Raw genomic sequence first — 21247 nt, 5'->3', positions numbered from 1 at the left:
TGAATGATTGGTGGGTCGTGACGCCTGCCGGCCGGCCACGTGTAAACGATTTATGTCATGTCAAACCATAGAGGAAAAAAACAAAGCAGTTTAGCTGCATTTCAAGATGATATGGAGAAGCCGATACCTGCGTGTGGTGGGCACAGTGGACAAATGAATGGAGCCACGACGATGTAAGAAGAAGAGCGAAGAAGTCCGGCTGGACCTTCGTGGTTGGAGCGATTTCGAGGTAGACACTAGGACCTGCTGTACCACAACTGCCGTAACGTTAAGTTTCCTTGCTTTGTGGTGGAGCGGACGCGAACGTGGCACACTTGAAATGCTTGATAAATAGATCTCAAATGCAGTAACATTGAACAGTTTCTTGAAACTTCATAGTTGATTGATTCTGATAATCATTATAACTCCACTCGCATATACCCAACTACAAGTTTGTTAGAAGCTAGTCTCTTATTTTGAGCGAATTTTAAAAGTGTTTATTGTGCACTTCGAAAAAGAAATCGAAAAGCGAGGCCAAAATTGAATTACATTGGAATTTCGTTATGGGTCTGTACAACTCAAGATTTATTGACAGGATAATGACAGCTTGTAGAATTTGTCCTCTTGGGAAATGTGAGGTAAAATATTGCTCTAGCAAGGCACTGGAGGCGAAATGTACGACATTTACATACACGTTCGCAGTATAATGTGGATCAACCAAGAACCCTCTTTTAGAAGTTGGTTTTTTTACGATTTGATAACAAATCATTTTAAGTGATGTTCAAATTTGAACAGGGTTTTTCACAGACCAGTATTTCGGCATGGACAAGACGAACTTTTGCAGAAAGGGTAGGCCACGTTGATGATGTGTAACTCTGCTACCAAAATCGGGCGGGGTTAATAGCAGTCTTGAGCCTTGGTTGGAGGAGGAATTTGAAAGTGCTTTGTCTTGAAGATTATCCCCATCAATATCAAATAATTATTTATTACATATGGGTCCGAGTATAAGATAGGCCTATCGCATGAACTGATATTATGCTAGACTTGAATCTTCCAGATACTGAAAGTATATAAAGTGCTACTCTGCCAGCATTGACAATATTGACCTTGACTAGTGTGATGAGGGAGGTGTGTGACAAAACTAAGCTTGCATCATTGATGACAATTTTTCTCTCAGGAATGTTAAAAGCAGGTTCATGCATATTTTCATAATTTTTTTTGTGGGTGTTTTGGTTTTCTGGTTTAAAACTTCATATTTGAAAAAAAAATCAAGGACAAGCTTAGCATTGTTTGGATATTTAATTTGTGTTAAATTCACTCAAGTCAAAAATCAAATGTTTGCCCCTTTCCTGGTATACTTTCAAATCGTCTAGTTCCTCATATCACTGACTAGCAGCAGTCACAATGATGTCAATAAACTTGAATGTAAGCCTTCAGTGCAGTGGGCTGCTGGTGCCTGTGCCAGGGATGACCTGTGTGCTTTGACCCCAATCAATAATGTTGACACTTGAGTCCCGAGACTGAAACTTTAACAACACAACCACAAAGGATCACACAGCAAGCCACCACAGTACTCCCTTCAGATCAAAATAAACTTGGTACACAGTGACCCTTAAACTTTATAAACAAAACCCTGCAGTGTTTTCTTGAAGTTCATGGGAGGGATGTGCCTGGGTTGGAGAGATAAGAATGTTGATGTGGAAGGGGGGCTGACCTCCTGGTGACAAAATATTACAAGTGCTTGGGGAAGTACAGTACCTACATGCAGATGTGTTGTGCTTGGGGATGTTGTTCAAAACCAACTTACTTTACTTTTTCTGGGTAAGATAAAGAGGGCAAGGATTTATCTTTATCTTGACAAGGGAAATGAGCAAAAATAATTGTGCATTTTAAGATTTATAGCACCAGTATTTCAATCTCAGACTGTGTGTATAGCAGGTGTTGGTGGGATAAACTTATTCACTTTCTTGTTTGATTTTAGCCGAATCAAGGGGGCCTTTTCTGAAGATAAATTTCTTTGAGAAATATCAAATGTGTATCAAATGATTGTGGCCTGTGTTATTATTTTCATAAAGTAATGTTTATTAAAGGCAACTGCAGTTTTAACTGGCCGGATAAACAACGTACAGTTCAGTATAACTTTTGTAAACAGCTACGTGAAGGTGTAGGCATTTTACGCAGATGCTGATGTGAAACAAAGTAACAAGTTTTCAAAACCGTTTCTTTTTTTTCACTGTTTATTATGTTCCAAGTTTTACTGTTAAAATATTTCAGTTTTTCAATTTGCGTTGTTTATTCATTTTCACTTGTGAAGTTGTTTGTGGCAGAAAGTGAAACATTTCACAGATGAGGAAGTAAATAAAACTTTTTGTGCAGTTTATAAATGCATCACTTCTATAATCAAAAGGCTGTTTGGCATTATTTTCCTGAAACTGGAACAGAAAACTGTATTTACCACTCATACTGGTCACTTCTATCTCTTCTATTGGTCTTTTATCACTTCTACTGGTTTTTACCAAGGACAGATCCTGGACCATTTTTGGGGGGGACTTGTTTTGGGATAGCCAACAAAAATTGGAAATTTTTTACAATTGCCTTACTAAGGGATGGGGCTACATTTGGGAACGTTTTGCATGCTTTCTGAAGGATAATTAAACAAACCAAAAAATTTACCTTTCATGGCTTGCAAAGGACTTTTTAAGGTGGACCATGGCCCCCATTGGCCCTTTAGCTCCATCCTTGGTTTTTACCTGAATTTACCAAATTATACAACTCAATGACTTCTGTTGGGAATGGACCTAGGAATCATCTGAGCAGTCCCACCCCATTTGCCATTCTCTGTAGCCACCACCAAAAAAAATCCTTGTTATAAGTTTCCAGATTCTTGAATTACACTATGTAATACACCAATCCATTAAAGCCTTGCTCATGGTTACAATGTTTTGACCAATCACAACCATTTTATGCCATTTTATGTCAAAAGTTTAACATGCATGCATTTTAACAATGTACAATAAAAAACTGTATGGTGTGCATTGCTAAAATATGATAAAGAGTGGTCCTAGAGAAGCAGCTTGACTTCAGTGCACAGCTGGAAAGCTAATGTGAGTTTACGGATTTTTTTTTTCCATTTTGGATCACCATTTTACTTAATCAAGAAAAACCCTGAAATATTTCTACGAAATAAATTGTGTCTTCGCATTCAATAAAAAATCTTGCAAATCTTGGAAAAAGCCAAAAGCAATCAGTTCATGTCTTTTTGAGGGTCTGTAAGAAATATCAGAAATTACTCTCCTTTACTTGCTTTAGTGACTTTGATGCTGTTTATTATAACTTTAGCCAGTAAAAGTCCTGATATGGAAAGGTTAGGTAATTAGTGATGGTACCAGATATTGTGAGATTGCCATGGCAATTTTGATGGATTCTTTGCATTTGTTATCTTTGAATTCCAGATACTTGGGGGTGCTTTCCTGGGGTTGTAATAAAAATAGGGGGCGAGTTAAACAACCCTTCAGTTGTCTTTTAGCTTTGATGTACCTTTCCAGTGTTTCAAACAACAATGGTTCAGGGTAGCAAAACAATTAACAGGAAGTGGCTTCCTGCATTGTGCGTACTACAGCCACTTTTTCTGAGGAAATCAGGAACAGAACAGGAACAGGATGAGGCTGTAAAAATGATACTTTTGCAAACGTGCATATACATTTATGACTCGATTTGATTACTTTATTCTGACTGAGTGATTGCACTGTCTCCTTTTAGTTGGCACGTGCAGTGGCTGGATGTGTGGATGGTCTCTTTAAATGAGTTGTAAATTTGTTGGCCGGAAAATCATTCTAAATCATCACATCTCTCTGTTTTGAGGTGTGGAATTTATAAGTGTGCCTTAAAAAAAGGTTTTATTGAAGCTTTTGTACGACTTATTGAAGCTTCTTTTCAGGTAAAATTCAATGTTTGAGTATTGACTGAATTACTGGGCTTTGTATACTTCCATTGTATTGTCTTTTGCCTCTGCCCATTTCATGGAAATTGTAAACAATGATACTTTACTAACAAGCACACTAACCATTGGTTTTTTCCTATTCAGTGTGTGTGCATGTTTGTTGAAAACTGCACTATGTTTTGTTCATTGTCTTTACAGAGCTGTTAGAACAATGTAAAACTGACTCTGTGTTCATGAAGATGGTTGTGTAAGAACGAAACATCATTTGCATTTTTCTTTCACTTTGATTATTCTTTTCAATTGTCTCAGGCCCATTTGCAAATCAAACAGTGAAAGAAACTTTTGTCTTGGTGTGGCTTCACTACAATTTTGTGACCTTAAAAATCCAGACCTACTTCCTTCTTTTGTCAAAAGTGAAAGGCAGATTGTTGCACTCTGCACATCACAATAGCAGGGAAGTTTTGACATATAATCTCAGAGTAAAAGTCATAATCGCTATTTTAAAAGGAAGTTGGTGTAGTGATCATCAGTTTGTGGTCATCACTGGATTCTAGTTGAAGTATTGGTAAGTGAGGCTGACAAAACAAAGGTTGGGCAAATAACAAATGCCCAACACTGTTTTTTGACCAACGTTTTTTACAGTGTAGGAGAATGAATATTCATGCTTTGTTGGTGCTTGATATGATCTCATGACAACATCAAATTTAATGCTTGTGCAGTTACTTGCACTAAGCTGTGTGCCCTAAATCCATGTGTGCAGTGATTGCTCTTAATAAGCACTTTCATCTGGAGTTATTTTGGGACTAATTAGTAAATAGCCTGGTTGTTTGCAAAATTTTATGTTTTGTTTGAATCATTTTTATTATGGCATTTGCACAAAGGAGTATTTTATGAGACTTCACGATCACTCCCTGTAATGAAATAGCGCATTTTGTTACTTATGAACTTAGATTTCCAGTAAAAGTCAACATTTTGTTGGCCGGTCTTAGCCAAACTCTTACCAAGTCTTTGAACACTGATGTATTGGAAGGAGGAGAAAAAAATTACAAACTTTGCATGGATAATGGAGCAAAGTATCAACATTTAAAAAGTTCATGTACGATGGCAAAAGTAGGTCTGATATCAGGGATGTTTCTCTCTCTATTTCCTGGTCACAGCAATAATTTGTATTTAATTGCAAGCAAAAACTACAGGTATTGCTAGGATTTTACTGGCCCCGCTTATCTGGCTAAGATGCAGACAGTGAGCAAGCATTTTTGGAATGTTTTCTATTATTCGGTTGACTTGGCGGTGACCATCATTGAACACTTTGAAGTGCCAGAGTTGCAACTCCTTCTGTGTCTATCCTCTATGCTTCTTTTAAGATTCATAGTGAAGAGGTGCAGTTTACTTCAGTGTTCAATGACGTAAACGTGTTAGCAGCAAACTGAAACTTGGTCTTTTCAAAGGTGAAACTGTATTCCCGACTTTGTGTGAGGGAATTATAAATAAATGTAGTTATAGATCAAGCTGATGGGGGGTGGTTTCTGAGGTTTTCTTTCCAAATAAGTCGTCAGCTCGTAGCAATGAAGTTTGAGTGTTAAATGTTTCTTTGTGAAATTGTATATCTCAACTGACTACTGAAAAACTATTTTGCAGGAACACCAGACAGCAGTATTTCTCTGGACAGTGACAGTTTATGTTTAGCATGGCTTGTAATGGTTTCATCGGCTTGTTTGTTATCATTGCCTTCTTGACTGGCAAAGCATCTGCCCTTGTGGGTAAGTATCTATGGATCTTTATGTTCTATTACACAAGACAGACACTTTCCTCAGAATCAATGGGACTTAACAGGGTCAGGTGTACCTGCTTGTTTATTTAGGCTGCACTGTACCTACTTGATTTAGGGTCTGGTGTACCTGAATATTTTCTCCCTGAATGCCTGGCTGTGCCATAAAGTTTTAGACTGTGGCACCGACAGATATGTGTAAGTCAGTTGTTTTGTTTCAAATCTTTATGGGTGTCTGAGTACCATAGTTTTATATGTACAAATTGTTAATTCATTAACAGGTACACTGTTACCATTGGATCCCATCATTGAAGTTGGTTCAGACTTAGTTCTTCATTGCACTCTCAACGCCTCATCAAATGGTGGTCGTACAGCCCAGGATGTAATCTGGCATCGTGACTCAGTCCAGCTTTCTCCAGACACGTACGTGTCACTCAGTGACACGGTGTCTCAACTGACACTGACCAATGTCACGTTTAGTGACTGGCATATATACTACTGTTTCTTTCCAGATGTCAGGTTCTACAAGGGACTTGCTTCTGAAGTGTCAGTTGGAAGTAAGTCACATGACCAGTTCATAATAAATTTGGCATTAGGGAATGTCAAATCATAAGTTTTGCTCACTGTGAGTTACTATACAATGCTGTCAGTCTGGTTGGTGGATTAACCAGGTATATGGTTTGATTTGTTGAATGTCTGCAGTAGAATTCAGCAACTTTTCTTCTGTCCCAGCCGTATTGTGATAAATCAGCAATTTATCAGAAGAAGATTGTTTATCAAATCTATTCTCAAAAATGATAAAATAAATTACATAGCCAAGAGGACTTGAAAAAAAAATATTGGCATTGATGAGAACACTTAGCTGTAGTTTTCTTCAATAGACTGATAGAACTTGTCACGCAAAAAATCTTCCTTTCACAATTTATGATGTGACTCTGCCTGCTTTGTTTTTTACTATAGAGAAGCCCTTGCCTCCTATTCTGGAATGCACCATACCGTCCCCTGACACTTACCGATGTCGCTGGCAAGAAGGCACATTCACTCAGATTAAAACTCGGCATGAATTTATGTTCAGGTTAGAGTTCTTGTCAGTCAAAAGTGACAGTTACAAGTAATAGTCGCAAGTCATTCATGAGTTATTCAGTCCTAAATTAAGTCACATTTCAGCATTCTAAATGAACCCTGACACATGGTATTCTTTTGTTATTGTTCATGTTGTTATGAATTTGTTGAGATAAAACACTAATGTGAAATCCAGAATGTGTTTTGGCAGTCATAACTAGAAACGTGGACAGGTTTGCTTCTCATTGATGAATGCCTTTGGTATATTCATTTTGCAAGAATTAATCATAATGATGTCACAGCCAAACAGAGTGCTTTATCTGAATGGTTGGCTCTTATTATTGTTACCCCTTATTACTAACTTTACTACTGAATGTTTGTTTAAGTTTGATCCAAATATCATGTTTTGTTTTGAATTCAGCTGCAGGAGTTTCCTAACAATTATTGGTTTCACTATAGGCATGATGGTGCCTGGCACAGGTGTCCATCTCCAGAGGGTAATAGTTGCAGCCTGCCGTTGGAACGGGTTGTTGAACTTAACCAGCATGTTAAGGTCATCTCAGAGAATGCTCTTGGAACAGCGACTACTGAGAAACGCTTTCATATGCACAGAGATGGTACAGAAATAAGTCTCAGATTTTTGTAGCTTTTGGACTGGACGTTATTGCAGAATGCTTTTTGTGTGTCCTCTGGTTAGCATGCAGAATGGCACGATACATTTAAGTTTCAACTCGATTTTTCACTGAGAATTAAGGTGTTTTTTACTGGAGGAACACACAAGAACATAGCTGCAAGTGTCTGTAAGTGTTTTTACCTCAGAGTGCATATATTTGAAAATTTATAGTCGCTGTGCAGAAGTATAGAGGCATGAATTTGTTGAGGAATGACAGAATTTCATTTTAAAGGTTTTAAGTTGGGATTGAATCCAACTTCTGGTCATATGTCCTTGGGCAAGGCAGTTTACCATTCTTGCAAGCCTCTACTTATAGGGGCATGGTATTGCTAGAAAATCTGACTTGATGTATGACTTAGCCTATATATGAAGTTGATTCAACACAGATTTTATTTTTCTTGGTTGATGTTCTGTTATCTCTTTTGATAAATCTTATAGTTGTAGTGAACCAACCAAGGAATGTGCAAGTCACCAAGGTTGAAACTGAGACATCATTGCGGGTGACATGGTCAGTACCTGATGAGTGGCCACGAATGGAAGAATCTTTGGTCTACAAATTGAGGTTCAAGAAGGATGACTGCATGATGCTCAACCAAACCTGCTGTTGTTGGTTAGAGGTAATAATGGGGAGAGGCAGGTGTTGAGGCAGAAGAATGGTACCACACTCCATCAATGCACACTGGTGTTCTGGGGAACTGCTGTTTGGTTGTTTGATATTTACCAAACAAAAGCATCCAACGATACTGTATTTTAACAAACAAAGCACCTAAGGTTTTGTGAAATGGAATTACTGATGGACACACACAATGAATGTAATGGTAGTCCGATTTTCCATTCTGACACTTTACCCCTTGCCCTTCCTAAGTTTGCTGACAACATCATGATTTCGCTGACAGAAGCTGATTAATGGAAGGGGGATTTATGTAACAATCCTCACACCCCTTTAGCAAGACACATGGTACAACTCTGTAGAAAGAAATTTTGGCTTTGGTGGCTAAGATATTAGAGTTGATTGTCACTTGTACTGGCATGCTGCATCCCCTAAGTTTTCCGCTGAAAACACAGAAAAGTAAATGTGGAGTAACTTCAGGCAAGATTTATTCATCATCTTTCCCCATAATTCGTTTACAGACAACTGACATTTTGACATCAAGGATCTTAACTCTAAGAGATCTAGACCCATATACCTGCTACTCTGTTGAAGTCTCAGCTAAATATCTGGGAGCAAGGGAAGAGAATTGGAGTGAGTGGTCAGAAGTAACTGGAACCACTCGTGAGATTCGTAAGTAGATCTAAAATTCAGAGTTAATGAAATCAAACTAATTAACAGACAGAGAAAATGAACAACTGTTGACCCAGTGAACAGGAACATAAAGAGCTATAAAATCACAGTATTTTCAATGACTTGTAAAATCTCCTTAGCACTAAAAAGGCAGACATCAATGCATATTTAGTCCTCAGTGACAAACAGTGACCTTTATCTGGTCCCATCCTGAACCATTGACCGTTTTTTTCTGTTAAGTTTACTGACTAGACAATTGTTGTCTGAGCCCATGATGGGTTGGTACAAATTGATATTCATTACCTACGTGTGCAAAGAAAAGAAAAACATCAACTCAAAGGAAGGGGAGATCCTTAATTTTTGTTTCTGTATAATCCAGCTTCATTTTTATTGAATGAATCCAGCACCCATAGAAATTGTACAAGATCTGGAGATTACAGTCAGCACTAATAACATGGATCCAGCCTACAAGAGAGATGTAAGCGTGTATTGGATAGTAAGTGAAATCCCATTAATTTTCTTATCTATGTAGTTAAGATTTGAATGACTGATCTTTTCTAGTGAAATGTTATCGTTTATAAATCATTTTCATTTTCTTCTTCATGGAAAACTGTTTTAATGGTTTGTTGAAATATTTCACTTTACATGTGCAAACTGTTAGTGCTGATGCATTCATTCCTCTGACAAGCTTATGACACTGAATGAAATCACACCTACAACACAAATGCCTCTCATATCCGCTCTGAGCAGGAACAAAAGATTGCGTGTTTTTCAGTGAAATTGACAGTCCTTTGGTACAAACTCACCACTTAGGCATGCAAGTTTATGTGTGTTTGACGCAGGGCACGCTGAGAATGGGCAACAATTTTATACTGGACTGTGTGGTCTTCGTGTGCATGCCGAATGTGTGCAAGAACCCAGTTGAAGAACTTTGTACAAGTTTGTCTTTCTTTTGCCAGTGGGAGTATACTTCAACTCAGAGCGCATTTATTCTTTTATAAATTCTTCTATAGGGTTTAAATGAAGAAGGTCGACATGGACAGCTAATAGGCTACAAGATAGTCGTCTGGTTGGAAAATTCCAGAGAAGTTGTGCAAGAAAATGTCACCCATCAAAACCATTTCATGATAAAGGGTTAGTGTAATTTTTGTCATGAATGAATCCATCATTATTCTTTTGTTATCATGGTGGGAGGGAAGAGGATTGAATGCAGTCTCAAGTCAGTTTAAACCAAGAAAGTTTTCCTGTGCTTACACTGTAGCTTTTGGGATTTTGGTTGTGCAAAAGCTTCCCATTTCAGTGAAAAATGCTTAGGTTTCTTGAGAACTGTTTTTATTGTTTTGAATTGCACTATAACTGAACATTATTATTATGCTCTAACATCACAGGCCTTCAGAAGTTTAAAGGTTATCTTGTCAAAGTTTCTGCCTATAATCATGCTGGAAATGGCCCTTGGTCATCCATTCATGTTGAAGATTTAACTCAAGGAGGTAAGATGGGAAAGATGAGAAAGGTTTATTGAATTTTCTCCCAATAAATGATGTTACAACTCACATGTACTATGAAACTATTTATTCGATTCTGTGGTAATAATCTGTCTGAAAATATATGTGTATCTAGTAAGCAGTTTTTGATGAAGTGATATGTTCTATTTCATTTTCGTAACTAATAATAAAACTTTCCTCTTTTAGCACCAAATGCTCCTGATGAGGTCAGAGTTGTTGCCTTGACAACAACGTCCATACGTGTTGAATGGTCAGGACCAAATGAACCCAATGGCTACATAATACAGTACATCGTACAATGGGAAAGGATTGATGGTGATCGGTATGTATGAACAATTTGCTTTATATGTGGTGCTAATGAGTTGTTTTAAACTTTTATGAGATACCTGATAATTTCAAATCTTTTTACTTCTTTTGTGGATGATTTGTATTCTTTTGTAGACAGTCTTACAACACCTTCAATTCCAGTCAGCTATCTTACGTGATAGAGGGTCTGTCGACTTTTGCTATGTATGAGGTTGGTGTTAAGACTGTGTACTCACACGGAGAGAGTGAAGTCCAATTTGTAAGGGATGGAGCAAGAACATTGGAAGGAGGTATGTCAAAAAATAAAGCTGATGGAATAACTGGTACCCTGCAAAATCAATGCAAATGTAGGCTAGAAGCAACCATGCAGTCTGCAGGAGTCAGTTCAAAGTATTTGATTGGGATTGGTTGTCAGAATGTTGACGAGGAAACAAAAATTGAGTAGGAGGCATATCGAGAGTTGACTGCATAGCTCTCAAAATCAGATATTTCAAGCAAAACTGCACTGCTTGTGACAGTTTAGGTATTAAAAAGTCATATTTTGACAGCACAGCTATCTTTTGGACTTGACAGTTCCAGATGCCCCTCCTACCAATGTAGAAGTTGAAGCAGTGCCTAATCAACCTGATAGACTGACAGTGATGTGGGAACAACCACCTACTGAAAGTATCAACGGAATACTTCTTGGCTATGTAATCTCTCTCTGCAAGACCAGCCTATATGATAAAATAAGGAGGGAATGTACAGGTATGATGCAGAGTCAGTTAATGGAGTCTTAATTAAGACAAAGTACTTTGTTTTGAAAATTTATTTATGGCCTTCTTTTACCCCTTTTTGAAGGTGAACTGAGACAAATTAATGAGACCCGTCCAGACATACTCAGTAACACACTGACTCACCTGCAGCCATCAACTTCCTACCAGATCTGGATAGCAGCATATACTAAAGAAGGCACTGGACTAGACTCCAAGCCTGTGGAAGGAAAGACAGCTGATGAAAGTATATTGACTTTATCCCATAACAATACAAATTGTAGACTGATGTTTGGTATGGTTCTCTGGTACAGTGAACAGTGGTTCCAATTTGTATTCAGATATGGCCAAATATGACCTTGATGTGTTCTTTTCCTTCTCTTTTTAAGTGGCTTTTAAAGTATTAACCACCAAAACTCTTACCCCACTTTAGTCTTGATATTGAATGATTTTCGATTGGAATATTGTTAAAGTAATTCAGTGTTGTCCTATCATATTTTTCCAGCTCAAGGCATTGTTCTGATGGCTGTTGTCATTCCGTTTGCCATCCTGTTTTGTCTATGTCTCTTCGGCATTTTTGTTTGGCAGTTTCGCCCACACGAAGACCAGTCAAAGAGAGAGGCAAGTTAGATGTTTTTGTAGAAACTGTTTTCTTAGGTATTTAGAATAAAGAAACTATGTCTGTTGTTGACCACACCTCAGCAATATCATTTTCAGATGGATTGGTGCTTTTACATTTCTAAAGTTGGCATGTTTTTCATCTCTTCATGCTAGAGTTGAGAGAGATTTCATGAAATAAAATCTACAAAGATAAGGCAGCTTGAAGCTTAAGATAACAATTATTCTTTCCATTTGTCTCCAATAACCATACACAGTCCTATGAAACCACTGAAAAATTCCAGCAAGTTCAGAGTGATAAAGTTGTCTCTTCACCACACACTGCGGTCATTGCTGTAACTTCGCTGCAGGACAATTGTGAGGTAAGCAAAGAAATATTACAGCCATCCGCTGGTGCCAAGCTGATTTTTAAATCAGTTGATCTAGGCCCAAAGCTGACCAAATTTGACCGCTCTGAAAGTGGTGACAGTGGCATCCCATCATCTCCAGAAAATGATCCTCCAGACTTCAGCTCTGTGGGGGTTGAAGAGGCAGGTACTACAGATGATGATGATGTGTTCCAAGTAGACAGAAGCGAAGGGCCAGCCTTGAAGTAACTCGGTAATTTCTAAACCTTTTTCACTAATTTGGTTTCTATCAATTGCAGGCATTGTGTGAGCTTCATGTGATTTTTTAAATATGAATTCTTTCTCCATTTTTTGTACCATTTCCATACATTTTTTACCCTAAAATCTGTCAGTTGTTTGTAGTACATTTTGTTATCTTGGGATAATGTTTGTCAGTTGGGTTAAAAAAAGACCCATTTCATTTCAAGTTTGTATGCAGTGTTCATACTTGCAAATCACGGATGTGGAATTTTAATAGCATTTTCATACTAGGCCTACAAGGTGAACGTGTGTTTATATCCTGATTAAAATTTTAAAGTAAATTTAAATGTTAACGGAAGTTTAAGCAAATAGTGACCTTTTCACCTCAATTGCCAAAATCTTGCCGGTGGTTGTAATTGTAGTGGTAGTGTCACTGACACTGGTTCAAAATCATTCAATTTCTGACGAAGAAATTTTGTTAGTATGATGGAACCTACAATATCCAAAACAGAAACCATTGTCTTTAAATCTGTGTATATATTGTTTGTGAGACAGGAAATTTCTCTTTTTTAAAAGGTGTGCTTGTAAAGTATTTTGAAAGATATATCAGTATTTGTGATAACTTTTCAACAATAGAATAACTCTGACATAAATGTGCTATAGAGACTGCGGTATCTTATGCAATGGATTTATTTCCAAACTGCAGGCATTATTTTGTATGGTACTATTATGCTTATATCGCATTCACTTTGTCTATTATTGGATGAGGTGAGAAGATTTATTCGGGTATTTTCAGTCTTTGGGCATTTTAATATATAAGGAATAATCCTTGCAATCTCCTGTGGTAATCCTACCCAATTGTTTATTTTGCCACCTTCCAGAAGCATTTGAACTAAGCCACAGAAGTGGGTAAGATTTTATGCTAGTGCCGATTTCTGTAGTTTAACATTTATGATTTTTGTTTCACGTCTTCCAGTTTCTGTATGAAATGTACAAAAAGCTTGAAAACAAAGAGGGCGCACTTTAAAGGAATGATGTGCAACATTATGTTGCTGTTCAACGGCCTTTGCGAGAGTAACAGTATTGCGCTACAACTGTTACCGCTTTCTATCGTGTTCAAACGTCATTATGTGACTGAGCCTCGAGTCGACATCTGATAATTAAATACCTCAAGAAAAAGGTCGAATCTATAGTTATGATGTCTTCAAGTAAAAACAGATTTCAGAAGTTTATCTTGCCATTATGATAACCTGGATATTGGAGAAGTGGAGTTGGGATGATGTGGTGAGAGGCAGACTTTTTCTAGTGGTTTAAAATTATGGCATTATATATATGTTCCAAATATCAACCTTTTCTCTCAGGAGGAAAATTAATGAGTAAAGGTGATATGTCTTAAGCATTGTTTAATGCACAGCTGTAGGAACATGTTAGACTTCATTGGTGTTGCCAGGGCAGCGTGAAGCTGAAAACAGAAGTTCCTTTGAATTACGTATACCATTTGCATTTAATATGATATTACAATTAAGCCAGGTATATTTTGCTTTTATTTGTAAATATCTTTCAGTTCAAACTACTCGCTGAGCGGCCTTGTAAATTCAACACAGCATATACAGCATATATTCATGTAACCTTGCCAACAAATTTAAACTGATTGAACAGAAATTATTTTAGAAATATAAAGGGTCTGACGTTTGGATCTCAGCAGGATTTTTCAAAGGACAAAATTGAATTCGAAATTGTTGGGTCTTGTAATCAACTGGTCATTTATGCGAAACTTTCTGAAACTAAATTTCGATTGCATACATGAGGAAACTGATCAAAGCTCCTTTGTCGTGAAACAAACACAATATGCTGAGCATCATTTCTCGGACGAGTTTTGAATAATAAATAAATGATTCTGCAAATAAGTCTTTTCACAGTCGTGTTCCTTTTTGTCTATGCCGATCATCTGTTACGCCCAATCCTCTCGTATTGGTTTTTATTGACCGCTTTCTTAATTTGACGAAGGGTGGCCCGTAATTCTAAACGAAGAAGATATGAAGTCCTTGGGACTGATCGATTAAGCAAGATGTCGAATTTAATTGAGGCCAGTTCGCAGAGAATCGATACCCGCACTTGTCATACGGGCATCTGAGCAGAGCGATTACGAAACTTGGGCCCTCTGGCGAGTATTAAAAACAGATGTGGAATGACGGGAGGGTACATTTAATCGCTGTCAGACTTTGCCTACTTAGGCAGTTTTGAATTTATATATTTACTTTGAGATGTCGAATAATTATGTTATAATCTGACAGATTGAATTTTGTTTGTGTTTATTGGTTGAGTGCATCTCCGAGTGGTGGGAGGAGTCGTCATGGTCAGTGGAAAGACGCTGCATTTGTTTTGGAGGGGGAAGGAATGGAACGAATGTTTGACCCCTGGTGTGTGGTAGAATGCTCCAAGGGCATCCCTACTCGTGAGGGGGCGGGGTATTCCGGCTGGAGGATAGGAGGAATGGGGGGAAGATCAAAGGGTAAGCGGGAGAGACATTGAAGTTTGAAGCATGCAGGCAGCTGTCCAAGAAGACATATCATGAGTACGCTATCGACTCGTCTTGACATGTCTTGAACATCGCCGCGAAATCCCGGTACCGCGGAAGAAATTGTGCGTTCGATCGGCTGGATTTTATGCAGCATACGTCAGACCTTGAGAGAAATCCTTACTTACTTCATAAAACGGTCATCAATACGCAAATTACTTCAGTAACGACCTCAGTTGTATCCCTGTAATTAAAATTATAGATTTTTCTGGTTTATTTTCTTGTGCTACGGCCAGCCAGTGTACTTGACCATATCCGCTGGATACACAAGGCTTTTGCGCACAGCCAAATTCCCAAGGGAAAGCGAGTTAGCATTGGCGCACACAACAATTTACTGTTTGCTATGGTTTTGGTTTTCACGAGCTTTCATGGCCACCAAAAAGTTGTGTCCTTTTGTTGGCGTTTGTGAAAGATTTATTGTCAGTGGGTTGTTTTCCTGGAAAAACCATGCCAAAGACTGAGCCTTCGTTTCAACAATAGCAACATCGTAACAATTATGAGCGTTTTCAATGCAATAACATAATATCCCTAACTGGATCGATGTTTCAGTATCTGCCAGTAGTGGCTACCTTTGGAGAGTGGAAGTAGGTGTGAAGCCTTGAGGTTAAGGTTTGTGTAATTCCCGGGCTTTTAATCTAGCACGCGTAGATCCACGGGGTTAAAAGTCGAACCCCCCACCCCGCTCTAAGACACAAAGGGTAAGCAACGTGGAAAATAAAAGCAAATAATTAAAGTAAGTGCACCAATACCATTGTAAACAATTTATGTCATGTATAACGTTTCATAATCGTTTCTGCTTGTCCCCACAAAATAAAGATATTATAAAAATCTCCGGCCCGAACTCCCCCCTGGAAAAATTCCTGGATCCGGCCACATCGTGACCTTGGCTAACCTAGGAGTGTAGTGGGTACCTGAGGGATGTCATGTTTGTTGGATGACTGTGCGTATATTTTTGATCATGGAATAACGCTTGAATACATGTTGAAAACACCTCTCCATGAAAATGTTGTGTTTCAAGGAAACAAAATCACAGTCCTGAGCCCAACCTGTCAAACACCTCAAAAGATCACGAAAATTCCCCATCTGTTCAGCTATGTTTAACTTTCAAGGAATTGCAGATCATTTAATTGTTCGAGGATGAAGATCGACAAGGCAATCCCTCAAATCCCAGTTCCACGTAAACTTGATACCGTTCAAATTCTTTTGTTGGAGGAGGAATGATAAATAAATCGCGTTCAGAGAAACACGAATTAGCCGCACTAAATATGGCATGGCGGCTCACTTTGATCAGAAGGAATGCTACCACGCAGGCGTATTCCAAGTCAGAATTATCATTAAAGTAAAGTTTGAATTGTCAAATTACCCCTTTATGCTTTGTCGATCATCATCTCATACTTGTCTAATATCTTGTAAAAAAGTGCTGGCTGTCATTTTATGAAGCGTATAAGCAAAACTTCTGGTGTTGATGCGGGAGGGGGGGTGTTCAGTTCGAAGAGTATCGGTGTATTGAATTATCCTAGCAGATTTGTTTGGTGTCGTCAAGTCACGACATTCCCGCTGTCCATGCAGAGGTCATGTTGTAGTCTTCAGATTTTATCATATGAAGACTTTATGCAACATCATTGTCCGCGTATATAGGTTAAGACTAAAAACAGGGTATTACCCGCTGGTCTGTTATATTGATAGTTCAAATTATCCAAGCGATTATTGCAGATGCTGGTGGCGTGTTTGGTTTATGTTTATTTTAATGAAAGTAGCTTTGTTAGAAATCTATGAACAGTCTACATTAGGTGGAAAACAATAGGCAAGGCTCAACTAAAAAGTACGATTTATTAAGATGCAAATTGCCCAGAAGTGCAGAAGGAACTCCGAAACTCCCTCGTACTTCCGAAGGCCAATTAGCTCGTTGGTGGGTTTGTTCTCTCTATATGACGGCTTTTCCCTCACCATATTTTCTGGTCCATGAATCATGTACGTTAATTGCCGAATACGCCTTGGGAAATTTCGAACGATGCCGTGTGACACAGGCCTTGTCAGTGGAAGTTGGAAACCAGAAGCCTAACCGCCAGGCTGCAGCCTTGAAATCTAACCAACTGTAATCGATTCACACGGGTAGAACTGTTTCAAAAACCCACAGTTCCGCAATACCGCAAACTTTTTGTCGCAAACCGCTGCTTGACAGGTTCATAGGTTTCGGAGAAGTTAAACAAAACGCATTATTTTTATTTTTTTGTTAACATGGAACCAGAGAACATCGGTTCTCTCTGGAATCAAATACAAACGAAATGGCACCCTGGATGCGGTTTTGCTGTTTAAATTGAAGGATGAATGACTTGGTTACCGGTACTCAAAATCAAAACTTAAGGCTCTCTGTGAAGAAAATGGCTACAGGTTTCTGCTATATAGAGGTAATTGCGTAGGATTTGTTGTTCTATCTAAGCCTGAACATGAGTAGATTTTTATCCCAGAAAAAGAAAACAAAACTAATTTTATAAAACTATGAGCTTGTAAAAACTTTAAGGGTTCAAGCTCATGCATCACGTCGTGTATAACCAACGGTTTAAAGAAGTGCTGGATATGTGTAATGTTTCTCTTTTTCTTGTAGTTTAATTGTAGCCAATTAAATCTTGTTTTAGTTTCAGGGGGGATATTTAGCTGAAGAGAAGCTGAATGCTTAAATGGCTTGGACTTCGAAGGTTGTAAACACATTAGAGGCTTGGTAGGTATTCGAGCATCAAGCCCCCTTGTGATCCCTTGGAAGACCACGCCCCCTTTCATGATCTCGTGGTATGAGGTTGGCCTTGTTGAATGAAAATACTAGATAAGGTATCATCATGACCGTATCTATAACGGTTTAGTTCAAAACACCCAACTTCTTTGCCAACCAGGTAGGCCTAGGTCTATATTGTTTATTTCACAAACGGCAGTTGGCTTATCTTTTATACGTTGTATGCGGTCGATACGCGTAATCCTCCATATCAGTTTTCGATCCCTGGGATTTGGAGACATCTCAAGTTGTACATTCCTGGCATCATGAACCATGACCAATGTATGGCAACGCGTTAACACAAATCACGACCGTGAGCTTGGTCTGTCATACGTGCCGGAAAATAAAAAAGCAAAAGTCAAAACACGTTGGACGATTCCTAAATATCCCAGGGTCTACACGAAACGGTACGCCATATTGAGGAGAAGATGTCTTTTGTATGGAAAAAGTGAGTGGACTGGGTCAATGGAAACCGTCAGTGTCTCAACAAAATCATTGGTTTCCACGCGATGCAGCTAAGCAGTCTAAGGTCCTAGTAATTAGGAACTTTTTGGTTTGGAACACTGCTTGGGTCCTGATTGTCCATGCTTTAACATGTTAACCGAGGGCTGACGGGAGTTACAATTCTGAGGACTCCCAGGCTGGCTCAATTACGCTATTGGTCAGAGGTGCACCGTAGCGATGTTCATTATGCAAACCAGAAAGGGCAGCATAATGCAGCAGCAGCAACAAGGGACAGGTGAATCCATTTGAAGCCATTTGCGAGTTAAATTTGAATAAAATCTGGTGCACTGAGTTATCTGACTGCATAAAACATTACGATTTAAATTCCCCGGACTAAAGACACTGTTGCTATACCTCGTGATTCGGGGCAAGCTTTCGTATAGCGACCACCATCTCTGGAATGGACTGGTTCCTTTGTGCCACTCTTATCCATTGAGAACAGTGTATTGTTGCAAGGCGTCTCTTATGTAACTAAGCAAAAGCTTGCCCGAATCACGAGGTATAGCAACAGTGGTTTTAGTAAGGAGAATTCAAGTTATGTTCACGTGAATTTAAAGCGCTCTGTGTTCAAGATTTGGGTCAAAGTTAATTCGCAAAAGGCTTATTGGTCCCTGGATTAAGGTAACCATGATCGAGTGGAATACACGATTTCAGAATGGGTACGTCCCTAATACTGAATTAAAAACAATGTTGCATTTCAGAATCATAAAAATGACTTTTTGTCCAAAAGCGTTACAGGCAATTCAGTCGAACAAGGCGTTGGGGTCCTTGGGCCATTACCGCTTTCAGCTTGCCATTGGGGCCGTGTACTCTATCCCCACGGACTTAAAGCAGACGTTGCTGACAGCATGAGTAAGTGAAGTCGGTCACAGCTTTCTCAGAATATTGGGAATAGTTTGCATTCTTTTCCTTGAGGCGTTATCCCTCCCATGGGTTTTATCACGGAAAACACTCGGAAGTTTTGGGGGTGGTCTGCATGATTGACGTCCAAGCAGCATCCGTTGACAATGAAACGTAACATCTCTTAATGATCTGCCTTAAGAAAGAATGCTTCAGGTGTGAATAATTCACACCTAAATTACTTGTGGAATGTAGGCTTTTCCTTCTTCTGGAGTCACTGTGTTTTGTTCGAATGCACGGAACCTTCAGAAAATCACTTGGGTTTCAAGGAGTTCACAAAAGTAACGTTAATCTGGTACTGGCCTTTTCAATTTCCAGTGTTCCTGTAATTACATTGGAGACCTTAATTGGGCGACCCCCTCCCGTCTTTCCTGTTGACGAGCTTCGTCAGGTCAGCACGCTCAATGTTTTTGGAACAGGGATAATCTGACCCGGTAAGAATCTTATTGTCTTTTTTGACTCGATAGAGGGTGGCAGAGGAACAACAAAATTACAGTGTCGTCGGGGAACGCTGCAAATCATGAACCGACAGTACCGTCCCGGTAATGCACGTAGCTCTCAATAAACATAAATCGAACAAACATTATGACAACATTTAGCCGAATGGCATACAATCGCCGACCCGCTAATGATAAAAAGTTTACATATTGATTGAGCAACATGTACAATTTTCCTCGGCTCTTGCACTTTTTAGTAGAAAATTGTCATCTATTCTTCACATTCAGGCAGCTACAGAAAAGGACAGTTACAGATAAGCTACATGAAAACATGCAGTCCCCTAACCTTGAAAAGCAAACTTTCTGCTATAAACAAAATCAAAGATATAGTGAATGTAGCTTCCTTTACAGACTTTGATGTGGGATGTATGTTCATAGGGTGAGGATGTGTCTCCATAGCAACCGACTTGGCAGATGAGTTGAATAACAACAAGAGGTATCTAGCGGAAGCATGGTTCCAGATCTGGTCTTGTGTTGCAGAAGGCTGCGTGCGTGGTTTTTGATTATTCCTTAACCTAACGGCCTACCCAGCATCTACAGCGCTGCGCCAAATGACAGCGAATAAGGAACAGGATGAGGAATATTTTCATGGAAAATGGGCGTCCACCCACAATACCGGTTCACTATGGAGACAGTCAAACAGTGAGTGTGTGTCAAATTGCCGCGAGGTGAAACATTCTGCGCCATCCTGATTCCTTTTTGTATTGTTACATAATGAAAAGTTTTTTTTACAAAAGTGGAAATATGAGCCAGTTCTCACCTAGCTCTGTTTTGGGCTGAAGTAATCACAGTTTCAAAATATCAAAACTGACTGACTTCGAAAAGTAGGCCTATATGATCCAGAGGTCTACAAAATGACAAAAACGCTCAAGAATAGACGTTGCGACGTAACACCCACGCCCAAATTCAAACGACTGCTAGTGCAAATTTTGTGTACAACTTTCATGTGCAGAATGTTTCAAAAATATCATCCGTTTTGCTGTAAGCTCAGCATAGTACTGTTTTCAACACAAAACGGTTCAGTGTCTGTAGCTAAATCTGAAAATCAACTGATTCGTGCATAGTTAGTTGGGAAAAGTATAAACATCGTGGTCTCCTGTTCATACCTTCCGTAATCAGTATCGGGTGCCACGATCATCACAACAATATGAGTGCTGTGACTGCTTGTCGAAGCTGTAGATGAATCAAACTTCACAGATAAATGAAAATGTTCTGAAGAGATAACAATGAAAATCTGGAGCGCAAATAAAAGCTCATATTATACAAGTATTGCTGAAGATTAAAACTGATAATTTGGAAGTATGCACTGTACGATTGAGGGATTTTGGAGTCGCCTTTGCTGCAACTAGAAAAACGGGTATTTAGGTAATAATCGTGCCTGAAATTTAACAGTACCCCTCTGTGAAATGGAACAAAATTGCCAGTCATTATGAAACTTATATGCCTCAATGTGAGCCCTCTTGTTGGTCTAAATGTTGACTTAAAATTAATGTTGGCGATTTATGAAAATGTACCCACTTCAAAATAAT

General features: G+C 38.8%; 1 protein-coding gene across 5 annotated transcripts in view; it reads left to right on the top strand.

Annotated features, from left to right (window-relative positions):
* The window catches only part of LOC110977733 (interleukin-6 receptor subunit beta-like), a 38829-nt gene extending 22750 nt beyond the window's left edge, over positions 1-16079 (top strand). The window contains exons 1-17 of one of the 5 annotated variants that reach the window (XM_022232113.2): positions 288-4484; positions 5558-5679; positions 5969-6244; positions 6648-6762; positions 7209-7366; positions 7861-8039; positions 8554-8704; positions 9109-9200; positions 9718-9838; positions 10093-10194; positions 10396-10531; positions 10651-10805; positions 11089-11262; positions 11356-11514; positions 11773-11888; positions 12143-12247; positions 14797-16079. In XM_022232113.2, the coding sequence (XP_022087805.2) occupies positions 5598-5679; positions 5969-6244; positions 6648-6762; positions 7209-7366; positions 7861-8039; positions 8554-8704; positions 9109-9200; positions 9718-9838; positions 10093-10194; positions 10396-10531; positions 10651-10805; positions 11089-11262; positions 11356-11514; positions 11773-11888; positions 12143-12247; positions 14797-14886 (2211 nt within the window). In that variant the 5' untranslated portion in view covers positions 288-4484; positions 5558-5597 and the 3' untranslated portion in view covers positions 14887-16079. Of the gene's footprint in view, positions 1-20; positions 230-287; positions 4485-5557; positions 5680-5968; positions 6245-6647; positions 6763-7208; positions 7367-7860; positions 8040-8553; positions 8705-9108; positions 9201-9717; positions 9839-10092; positions 10195-10395; positions 10532-10650; positions 10806-11088; positions 11263-11355; positions 11515-11772; positions 11889-12142; positions 14380-14796 lie in introns of those variants that run through there. The other 4 variants (XM_022232109.2, XM_087143787.1, XM_022232108.2 and 1 more) reach the window with 4 other exon arrangements.
* Positions 16080-21247: the final 5168 nt, after the last annotated feature.

Source organism: Acanthaster planci, linkage group LG12 (genome assembly GCF_054643075.1).
Source record: "Acanthaster planci isolate LZ-2023a linkage group LG12, COTS_SCS, whole genome shotgun sequence".
Classification (NCBI taxonomy): domain Eukaryota; kingdom Metazoa; phylum Echinodermata; class Asteroidea; order Valvatida; family Acanthasteridae; genus Acanthaster; species Acanthaster planci.
Note: the sequence above shows the minus strand (reverse complement) of the source record. Positions and strands in the feature narration are given on the sequence as shown.